This window comes from Adiantum capillus-veneris, chromosome 28 (genome assembly GCF_014529385.1).
Source record: "Adiantum capillus-veneris isolate H3 chromosome 28, ASM1452938v2, whole genome shotgun sequence".
Lineage (NCBI taxonomy): Eukaryota > Viridiplantae > Streptophyta > Polypodiopsida > Polypodiales > Pteridaceae > Adiantum > Adiantum capillus-veneris.
The window spans coordinates 58,050,325-58,061,863 of record NC_140958.1 but is presented as its reverse complement, the minus strand read 5'-3'; the positions used below and the strand labels follow the sequence as shown (position 1 = coordinate 58,061,863).

The 11,539-nt window shown below is 43.5% G+C and overlaps 1 protein-coding gene across 1 annotated transcript; it reads right to left on the bottom strand.

The window, feature by feature from the left end:
- Window positions 1–7,321: 7,321 nt before the first annotated feature.
- On the bottom strand, window positions 7,322–10,123 carry LOC147420500 (pentatricopeptide repeat-containing protein At1g03540-like). Its single transcript, XM_086504701.1, has one exon. The coding sequence runs from the start codon at window positions 9,772–9,774 to the stop codon at window positions 7,555–7,557; it is 2,220 nt and encodes a 739-aa protein (XP_086360827.1). The 5' UTR covers window positions 9,775–10,123; the 3' UTR covers window positions 7,322–7,554.
- Between the last annotated feature and the right edge of the window lie 1,416 nt (window positions 10,124–11,539).

The window sequence follows — 11,539 nt, the reverse complement described above, 5'->3', positions numbered from 1 at the left end:
TTGTTGTTACCATATACATATGGTAGTGATGTGTGTGAACACACTAGGACCATCAGGGCATTTTTTCCCTCTTTAGGAGGTTTTTCTCCCCGTGCATTGTATATACGCCCATCACTCTTGGGCTATCTATCTTTCCATTGCACACTAAGTAACACACTCTCTATTGTGTGCCTTGAGCTTCCTTCGTCTTCTCCAAGTTGTGTACGTTTCTTTGCAACCCTAATTCCAACAATTGGTATCAGAGCAGGTTGCGTCCTCCCGGGCTTAGTTGCCACCTGCTCCAGCACACGCCTGCTCACTTTCTCCGATTTCAGTGAGCTTTGGCAAGCTTTCGCAGGTCGAAAAAAATTTCAGGTGAACTCGTAGAGCTCAGTCTGCTCAGATTTTTTATTCGGGCTCATTTCGGCCTCCATTTCCACTACAGGCAATACTACACATGCTATTTCGTCGTTTTGTACAGAATTTCTATCATTGCCGTTTTCTGCATAACATGTGCCTTACAGTCTTCTACGGTTTGTGCTATATAGCACGTGTTGTTCCCGCTCCATTTCTCCTATTTTTGGGTAGTTTTCACATCATGTGCAGCATTTACCATGGCTGACAACAACACAGATGTGTTCAAGATGTTTGCTATGGAGGACAGGTTGGATGGGGACAATTACTCTATGTGGGCTTACATCATGCAACATGTTCTTGTGTCAAAGGGCCTCTAGAATATTGTGCAAGGCATTGATGTACGTCCTGGTTCTGAGGATGCAGGCGATGTTGAGGATGTTGCAGGTCTTGCTGCAAGGATTGATGCTATTAGAGTTGGTTTGCCTATGGCAGAACAAGCTCGTTGGGATGTAAAGGATGCACAGGCTCATGCATTGATTGCGTTGTCTGTGAAGCGCACCATTGTTCCTCACATCCGTTCAGCAAAATCTGCGAAACAGGCTTGGGATATATTGGCTGGTCTTTATGCAAGTTGCAATGAGGCTAAAATTGATTTGTTGCGTAAAGAGCTGGAGTCGAAGATTATGCATGAGGAAGATGATATAGACACTTTCCTTGCTGGTGTCAAGGATATTAATGAGCAACTTATTTCTGCAGGTGAAGTCATTTCAGACATTTCCCTTGTGCAGACTGTTCTTGATGCCTTACCATATTCCTACCAGACTTTTGCTAGTACTTGGAGACTGATGACCCAAGGAAATCCTGAAGTTGTCAAGTTTGATGCATTATGCACATTACTGTTGCAAGAGTCACTTTCTAGAAAAAAACAGGACTAGGCAGCGTGCAGTTGAATAGGATTTTATTGCTTCTCAAAGAAAGGGTGGTAACAGCAAGGCAACCACTTCTTATGGTTCTGCTGCGAGTGGAAAAACTTTTGTTCCTAATGCTTCTGCTCTGGCAGCAATTCGTCTGGAAATTTTGGTGATAAGTACAAAAAGAAGATGCGTTGCCATTATTGTAAAGCTAATGATCACTTGATCAAGCAGTGTCCTAAGTTGAAGGCCAAAGAGGCTAAGAAGAAAGAGGGTGGTTCCACTGCAAATGTTGGTTCCACTACAAATGCAGGCATTGTTGAGTCTTCTGTAAAAGGAGACTGTAATGCTGATGTTGATGCAGAATGGGCTTTTAGCGCAGAGTGCACTTACAATCTTGCTGTCCAGATGCATGCTTGTCAGTTGATGCAGATTCACATGTGTGGTATTTTGATAGTGGTGTTACAAAGCACATTACCTCACATCGTGAATTGTTCACCTCTCTTGAGTCTGTTTCTCATGGGAATTTAGTCACTTGTGCCAACAATGCCTCTTATCCGGTTCAGGGAGTTGGAAAGATTGTGCTTACTGCTGCAAATGGCAATTCTTTTACACTTGTTGATGCACTTTATGTACCTGGGATCAAGAAGAACCTTTTGTCTGTATCTGCACTTGCTAGACTTGGACTTGTAGTCAAATTTGTGGATGACAAACGTACAGTTCATGGTCTCAGTTTTGGTGATGAAATTGTTGCATCTGGGCTCTTGTGCCATGGGCTGTATAAGCTCACTTTGTATGACAAGTGTGAAAAAAAAATTACAAATGTAGTTGCAGATTCAAGGGCTATTTCAGATGCAAAACTTTGACATGCACGTTTTGGTCATCTAAGTTTTGTCAGTTTACTGCGTTTGCAGAAATCTGATATGGTTGCTTCTTTGCCGCCTCTTGAAGCACCTGCCAAACATGTTTGTGAAGGCTGCATTTTGGGTAAGATGCAGCATTCTAAGTTTCCAAAGGATGGTTTAGTTCAGGCCACATGGAGAAAACTCAAGCTTTGCCGCATTCTTTTTGGCTTGAGGCAATCATGTGTGCCACGTATGTACTAAACAGGTGTCCTACGAAAGCTTTGCAGTCTATTACTCCATATGAAGCATGGCATGATAGAAAGCCTTCTATTGAGCACATGCGTGTTTTTGGCTGTTTGGCATATGCTTTGGTGCCACAAACACAACGCAGAAAATTGGATGATAAGACTGTCAAATGTATTTTTGTTGGTTATAGTGCTCAAAGCAAAGGTTACAGGTTGTATCATCCGCAAACAAGACGAATTTTGGTTTCATGGGATGTAGTGTTTGTGGAGGATTATGTTCAACCCTTGCTATCATGTACTAGAGACAGTAATGTAAGCTCACAGGACATTTGTGACATGTTGTCTCTTTTCAGTGATGGAAATACGAATGTAAGTTCCAATGAGGCAAATGTACAGCCTATGGGGGTTTCTAAAAATGTTACAGATCAGCCTATTTCTGATGCAGATGTACATGATGTACTTGATGAGCAAAGAGCAGAAAATGAGCAGGCTAGAGGTATGTCAAAATGGCTGGTGCACACTTTGCGTGACAGTAAATTGGATGCACCTTTGTCTAGTCGTACTCGTTCATGCTCTCACCATGCATCTTATGCATCAGATTGTTATGCTTTGGCTGTGTCTAGCTTACATGATGTTGAGGAGCCTGTGTCTTTTGATGAAGCACAGAATTCAAAAAATTGGATGGCTGCCATGCAATCAGAGTATGATGCACTTATAGAAAATTACACATGGACTTTATGTGATTTGCCTCCTGGAAAAAAGACCATTGGTACGAAGTGGGTTTACAAGTTGAAATGCAAGCCGGATGGTGAGATTGATCGCCATAAGGCTCGACTTGTTACAAAGGGTTATGCACAGCAAAAAGGCATAGATTATGAAGAGACCTTTGCTCCCACTTGTCGTATGACTATTGTGCGTTTTCTATGTGCATTAGCAGCTCATTTTGGTTGGGATGTACATCAATCAGACATTGTTACTGCTTTCTTGAATGGTGACATATTTGAGGAAGTTTATGTGACGCAGCCTCACGGTTTTGTCAAGAAAGGACAAGAGGACAAAGTGTGCAAATGTAACAAGGCTTTGTATGGGTTGAAGCAATCTCCCCGTGCTTGGTATGAGAAAGCTGACACTCATTTGGTCAAACAAGGCTTTCGTAACAGTCCAACAGAAAGCACATTGTATGTAAAGCATGAGGGTGATGTACTTCTCATTGTGGTTCTTTATGTAGATGATTTGCTAATCACTGGACCAAATGAGAGACATATTGCTAAATTTAAGGCTGATTTGAATGCTACTTTCAAGATGAAATATTTGGGGTTGTTGCATCATTATTTGGGCATACAGTTTAAGTAATGTGATGGTGGTATTGCCTTGTGTCAGAAAAGTTACATAGAGACATTGCTATGTAAGTTCGGACTTGAGGATTGCAAACTTATTGCCACTCCCATGGAAACATGTTTGAAGTTGAGTCTACATGATGCTGGCGATCCTGCTGATGTCACTCTTTACCAAACTGTGTTGGCTGCCTTATTTATGTATACAACACGAGGCCAGATATTCAGTTTGCAGTCTCACAGGTAAGCATATCTATGCATAGCCCAGGATCTAAGCATTGGCAGGCTATGAAGAGGATTTTTCACTACCTTAGTGGCACTTTACATCTTGTCTTGTTTTATCCCAAGGGGGGATCATTGCCGCCAGACTTACATGTTTTTTCGGACTCACATTGGGCTAGTTGTTTTGACACGAGAGTGTCCACAAATGGTTTTTGTTTCATGCTTGGTAGTTCATGTATATCATGGTTGAGCAAGAAGCAACCTACTGTGGCCACTTCGAGTTGTGAGGCTTAGTACAGGGCAGTCTTCACAGCTACGGTTGAGTGTGTATGGCTCAAACGCCTTATGGTTGATTTGGGTGTTGGACGGGACACTGCCAACACTATCTACACTGATAGTCAGAGCGCATTGACAGTTGCGAGGAAACCAGTTTTTCATGCTCACACAAAGCACATTGAGGTGCATTACCACTATGTCAGGGAGAGGCTCTCAGCAGGAGAGATCAGCTTGGCTTATGTGCCAACACAGCACAACCTTGCAGATCTTTTCACAAAAGCATTGTTTCGTGAGAAGCTCAAAGATTTGGGCTTGCTCCCCTTTGTGGACTGATCATGTCCTCAAGGCATGGTACTTCCCTTTACTCATGTGCCAGCTCTCGTTCACCGCATCCCCCCAGGGGGGATTTGTTACCATATACATATAGTAGTGATGTGTGTGAACACACTAGGACCGTGGGGGCATTTTTTTCCTCTTTCGGAAGTTTTTTCCCCCTTGCATTGTATATACGCCCATCACTCTAGGGCTATCTATCTTTCCATTGCACACTAAGTAACACACTCTCTATTGTGTGCCTTGAGCTTCCTTCGTCTTCTCCAAGCTGTGTGCGTTTCTCTACAACCCTAATTCCAACACTCGCGTTTCCTACTCCCTTCCCGATTGTCACATTGCAGTGCAGTCTGTTGCATTGCAACCGCTGGTAATAGCTCTACGCATTGACATGAACATTTCATGATAAACCGTAGTTTTTGGCATCGCCGACCCATGGCTTAATTTCATCATAAGTAGGAATTTAAGCTTTAAAATCAATAAAAAAATATAGGCGAGGTATTGGGACATCATTGCTAAGCATTTAGATACATTTTGGGTCAAAAATGACTAGGTCAAAAACTCACTGCTATTAATAATCACGATTTTTGCACTTGATATAAAGTGAGGTTTGAAACCATAAGCATGTGTGCTTAGGTCTTATAAACATGTCCTAGAAGTTTGGTAATGTTTGGATGTCGTTTGATGCTGTAGCGGTTGTGATTTGTTTGCCGATTAGTGACTAGCTTTTGGTGATTTATGTCATTTGAGTGTAGCTTGAGATAGATGCGAGTTGTTTGTTGTTTTCCAAGAGATTGATAACCTCTTGTAGCCTTTATGCACTGGTCGAATCAGTTTCATTCCATGGATTGACAATTATATTCGTGGTTCTGGCTATGTCTACAATAAGATAGGAGTGAGGTTAGACACCCGTCCCACACTCCCCTAGCCAATCACATGCATTAATTATATCAAGCAACAAGGGTAGCATTTGGAAAAGTTTCCTCCTTTCCCCTTTGAGGATGAGGGCTTGAATAATGCGTGAAAAATTAATTAATTGAACTAAATTCTCATTGACCCCTTTAGAGGCCAGCCAATAGGCTTTATGCACTACATAAGGGCAGCATGTGTAGATGCTTGACATGTGTCCTTGTTGCTTCTTAAATCATGGCTTGCCTTGAGAGTGTGTGTGTATTCTCTCTCTTGCTCCTACTTCCAGGGCTCGCCCCCCCTTGTGTAGGGATCATGTTGACTTTGGAATACCTCAAGCCCCTCAAGCACCTTAGTCATGAAGCAGCTTAAGCACCTCAAACACCTTAATCATCAAGCATGACAAGCACCTCAAGCGCCTTAGTCACCAAGCACGACAAGCACCTCAAGCTTGGGCAAGGTTCCCATCTCAAGGTCTGCCCCAGCTTGCTTAACATCTTAGGTCTAAGGACTTTTAACACTAACCTTTTGGAGGTCTTTAATTAAGCTAACCCTAAGGTCTTTTAAGCTCCATTATCTGGTCATTGCTCTTTGATAGACCATCTCCCTTTGGACCCATGCTAAGATAGATCTAAAAGCACATGTCTATATTCTAACTCTTGTTCCCGTTTATTTTCCCACATTAAATTATCATCTCAATGTGAGAAAAAGCATTATATTGTGCTACCTATGGACACCTCCCAGCCTTGCACTGATAAGAAGTTTGTTATGACTTACAACTATGCAGGTTGTAGGGGTACCTCAACGTGAAATTGATTGGCTTGGCTGGCTTAAGTGCAAGAGCATGCATTCCTTGTTAAGGCGGGTCAATGCAAGCAGTCTTGAAAAGGGGTACCACTTGTGGTTGCCCTCTTACCCTACCTCCAATAGCTACAAAAGGATTTGACATGCTAGCAAGAGGAAGCACAAGACATGATGTAGGCATTTTAGGGGGGACACATGACATATTTGTGCGAGGTGCCAAATTTGCACATGTTAGCCAAATCATGGAAGAGCACCTTGCAATACATGGGTCGTATTGATCGATCGTAGAAGAACAAGGATTGACCTAAACAATGTCCCCATCATTGCACAAACAAGCAAGCTAGCTATTGTTCTTGAATGTTAAGAGTGTTTGAACCTTTCTCATTGTCATGGTAGCGCATTTATGAAGTGATGACATGTTAAAACTCAGCACTACAAGGTTGTCATCTGAAAATATTTCTCCAAAGCTTTGAAGAGTTTAACCACATGTTGCACACACCCCCCCACACACAACGCACACTACAATGGGGACAATACATGGCAATAGCTTATCTTGTCAACTTCCTCTATAGAAGGCAGGCCATCATGAGATCTCAGCTTGTTCTTTATGGACATCTAGATTTCATCCATCTCACTGTCTACCAATCAACTTAGTCACTTAAAAAATAGATAAGTTCGATTGATTGTGTGTAGCCGTATCAATCACAGCTCTATTGTCTACTGATGACATAAAACTTTCAAGATGAGTACATACTATTAGAGTTTTATTTAAGCCAAAAAGGGTAAGCATTGTTACGGCCTTGCCACCCTTTGGGTAGGCCAATGATGACGAGCATTTCCCTCGCAGCCAACTTTATTGCCATAGCAAATACAATAGTTTTAAGTTGAATGTCACATTAAGCATATGCAAGTTCAACTTTTGTAAATGTAGGTAAGATCATCAGTTATATGCCTACAGTATGCTTTTTATTCATTCATTACCATATTTGACTAGAAAAAGAGTTCTGCAGAGCACATACTAGATCATGCAGGTTTCAATCTTTGAAAACCAAATTTGGAAGCCAAGCAGACAGAATTAATATCCAACTTCGATATGAAAGGCCTGCCAGTAAAAAATTGTTCTACTACCAAATGGATTCAACTTTATCTGTAGGATAAATAAAAGTTCATTGACTTTGACAAATACATATAGTATAACTATTTTCAATCTCATCGTCACAAGGAATGGCCATTTTTGGTTCCCATTCTGGTACCCATTCTCTGTGACTACATAGTCACAGGGAACAGCACTTCAAGTGGTGCTATAGTCCCCGTTCCCATTGCCACTTCCACGTGACTATGTTCAATCTGCCTCATTCAGAAAATCCTCCAAAGCAATGTCAGCCCGTATATTTGAGAACAAGACATAGGCAGCACCTTGTTTGGGCGCAAGGTGCAACAAAAAGTCGAATGCCTGATTTGCAAGCACAAAATTGCCATGGAAACGGCATGCACTGAGCAGGCACAACCAAAGCATAAGGTCAGGTGGCATCGGCATCATCTCCAACAAGCGTTGCACATGATTAAAATTCCCTGCTCGTCCAAGAAGATCCACCATGATGCCATAATGCTTCACATCAGGAGTAACCTCGCAGTGGGCGCAAATAGAATGCAGATAATCAAAACCCCTAGATACAAGTCCGTAACGACTGCACGCGGTAAGAATTGAAGTGAGTGTGGCGTCATCAGGTACGTTGCCTGCCAACATCAGTTTACTGGTGGCATGCATGCTTGATTCATGGTTGCCATCTTGTGCATACCCAGCGATACATGCATTCCATGACACAATATGAGGCTCCCAGAGCCCATCCAAGACTGCCTGAGCATCCGTTGTGCTTCCACAGCTTCCATAAGCATGAATTAAGGTAGCCGCCACGGAATGGTGCTGCTCATAACCACATAAGCAAGAGTCAAAATGAAGCCTCCTACCCAAGTCAAGGCTTCCCAGTTCTGAGCAGCTCTGCAGAAGTGCAATGAAGGTAAGCTGTGAGAAAGGAATGTCGTCGTTGTTCATTCGAATGAACAGGTACAAAACCTTATCTAGTTCACCATGATCTACATATGCTGAGAGTATTGCATTCCAAGACACTGTATTGCGCTCCAGCAATGCCTCAAACACACCTTCTGCATCAGGTACACCAGCACGAAACCGGCCAAACATACTGATCAGAGGGTTGCCAAGAGTATGATTACTTGAAAGCCCACTTTTGTGAATGTCGACGTACAAAGCTCGGCCAACTTCTAAGGGCCAATCTGTCGAATCACTATCAAAGGATGCAAACTCTACTTTCAAATGTTGTAATGCCTGGAGGACAATGCCAAATGTTATGTCATTTGGGCTTATCCCCTGCACATGCATTTGTCTGTAAGCACCTAAAACCTTGTTTCCTTGCCCTTCATCAAGATAAGCAGAGAGAAGAGCAGTCCATGATACAATATCATGCTGGGATAATGAAGCAAAGATATCCTCTGCTTCCAACACAGCTCCACAGTTTCCATACATATGTAAAAGTGCTGTACCCACAACGGCGTCATACGTATAGCCCTTAGAGTTAACAAGCGCATGCAATGCTCGCCCAATCTCCAGGGCCACCAGCCTCCCTGATGGACCGGATTCTTCCACAAAAGCACCACATGCTTGCAAGGCTAATACAAGGGTTCCCAAATTTGAGTCCTGCAATTCCTTTTGCATCTGTCTATACAACAGGAGGGCCTTCTTTCCTTCATCCTGATCAATATATGCAGAAAGCATTGCATTCCAGGACACAACATCTTGTTCAGACATGGCATCGAAAACTCTCTCAGCTTGATCACATGCTCCACACTTCCCGTACATACTCACAAGAGTGTTGCCAACAAAAAGCCTCGATGTTAAACCTTCACTTCTAGCAAGGGCATGTAATTTCTTGCCATTATTAAGATCTTGTATACTGCCACACGCCTTGAAAAGGCCTACAAAGGTGTAGTTATTTGGGGTCACTGCATCCTGTTGCATATGCTGGAAAATCTCGAGCGCTTCATTGCCACAGCAGCATTCTGCATAAGCAGAAATGATGGCGGTCCAAGAGAAGACGGTGCGGCACTGCAGTGTCCGGCACACACTGTACGCATCTGACACAGCTCCACACTTTGCCAAAGACAGCACAAGATAGTCACCCAAAAGACCTCGCAATTCAATGCCGTGGTCAAAAATGTGGGCACGAACACTTGTGAGATGCTCGAGAGCTTTGCATCTGTTACAAGCCTTAAGGAGCGCAAGATACGTATCTGTGGAGGCAGGGCTGCCCATACAGAAAAGAGCAGAGACAGCCCCATCAAGATCGTCGTTACTGCAAAGAGATTGAATGTTAATGTGCTTCTTGTGGTCACCAGGATGTGTGTAGAGGGCAGGAGGGTCTGCTGCGATTTCAACATGCTGGACGGGAGAAAATGCTAAAGAAAGTTCTGTTTGTGCACCTAGGTTAGCAAAACTGCTTCTTCCTCTCCTGAGAGTACACCGATGCCAACCTGCTCGATGCGGCATCCATAGCTCTCTACTGCACGCGTGACGCGCCCGAGTTCAATCCCAGAGAACTTAAGACCTAGGCCGTACAGTAAGGCTGGGTTCAAACGAGCTGTGCATCCTCCGTGGACTGCAGCGATTGGCTGAAGGTATTGATCTTCTCTACCATGAGTCGGGCGAGGCCCCCCCCCACCCCTTCGGAAACTTCCGCCCTTCCTTTCAGCGAGATTTGCGGGCTGTGCAGAAACAGTGAGAACGTTAGCCCTCCATTCGCTCAAATGCCTGGTCTTCAAGCTGTTCACCCATTACCACCGGGGTGTCTCTTGTGAACTGGGGAGACGGATGCAGGATAAGAGGCTGGCTTTGCCGTCCCCTTCGTTTGAACCCACCCTAAATAGCCGTGGTAGCACATAGCATTTAATGAAAGGGGGGTGAGGGGATCCACCCCTTCTCACTGTCTCACACGGGCGTGGGTTGGATGGGATCAATGGTTCACGTCTATTTTTTAGAGCGGGTACGATCTGAGTCGTCCGATGCGATTTGTGTAAATTCAAAAAAATAGGTAAATTCGGGTGCAACAAAACTTGTAAATTTGGGCGTCTCTCTCTCTTCTTCCTCCACTCTCCTCCCTCGGAATCGACCGCAAAACATCACCTTTGCAATCCTATCATCTTAACCACCTCACCTGCGTGTGCTTGTTGAAAGCATTGGGAGAAGGGCTTCTCTTATGATGAACCCGTCGTTGTGTAAATTCGGGGCAGTTTAGTAAATTCGGGCAAATTGGTAAATTCGAACACGTCGCAACATCGGACGGCCCACGATGCACCCGCTTCAAGAAGTAGACGTGGGTCATTGATCCCATCCAGCCCATGCCCGTGTGAGATAGTGTTGAGGGGATCCAACCCCTGAAGTCCAGAGAATCCCGACTGTAGATGTCATTTTGGCGCTAGAGAGAGAATGTCATCGAACCAGTAGGTTTTGGCCCACCGTAATTGTAGCTCCGATTTATTGCATTTCTATGTCAATTTTTTGCGTTTTTTAAAAATGATGTTTTAATTTCTTTAAAAAGCTTGGAATTGAACCCTCCGACAATGAAGATTGACAGCCAGTGGAGTGCATAATGGACATCTTTGATGCTTTTCATGGATCAATAGGAGAGCTTATATACAAAACTAGAGCTACAAGAGCGCTCCTAGAACGGGGGGTCTTCTTCTACGACTTCTTCTACAACGCTTCTCACTCTATCCATGGCTTCGGCACCCTAAGTCATCTCTCACTTCCCCCACATAATGGTCCAGAGTGACCAATACCGGCTTCTGAAACTTCTGAGTGTTTCAGACTCAAGCTCCATCATGAAATTCAGAAGTTCTTACTACCAAACAAGTAGGTATGTGTCTCTATCTTCATGCCATTACATGTGTTTATAGACTTTTTCCATGATTAAGAGGTTAGAAAGTCAGAGACCATGTTCATCTGCAAGTTGAAAATCTACCTTGATTTGTGGATGATGCTTGGGATATCCACGATCTTGAGGGCATTTTGTGCAAGGTGGAAAAACAATCAATGTATGATAGCATCACAGAACTTCATAGTTTCCTTCTACTATATAAGGTGGCATCGGGGGTAAATGGTCACTCGGTATAGCTATGGACCAAGACCTGTGTGATGATGCTAGTAATCCCTTGAAGGCGGTTGAAGTAATGTGTGAAAATGAGTTGGTGTAGTTGTTAGCGTTAGAAGTAATGTCACCCTAAGACATGTGCGGGAGGATTTGCTTAATGAGATC

Coding starts and splice junctions, on each gene's coding strand:
- LOC147420500 (XM_086504701.1), bottom strand. CDS start 9,774: ATGCCGCATCGAGCAGGTTGGCATCGGTGTACTCTCAGGAGAGGAAGA.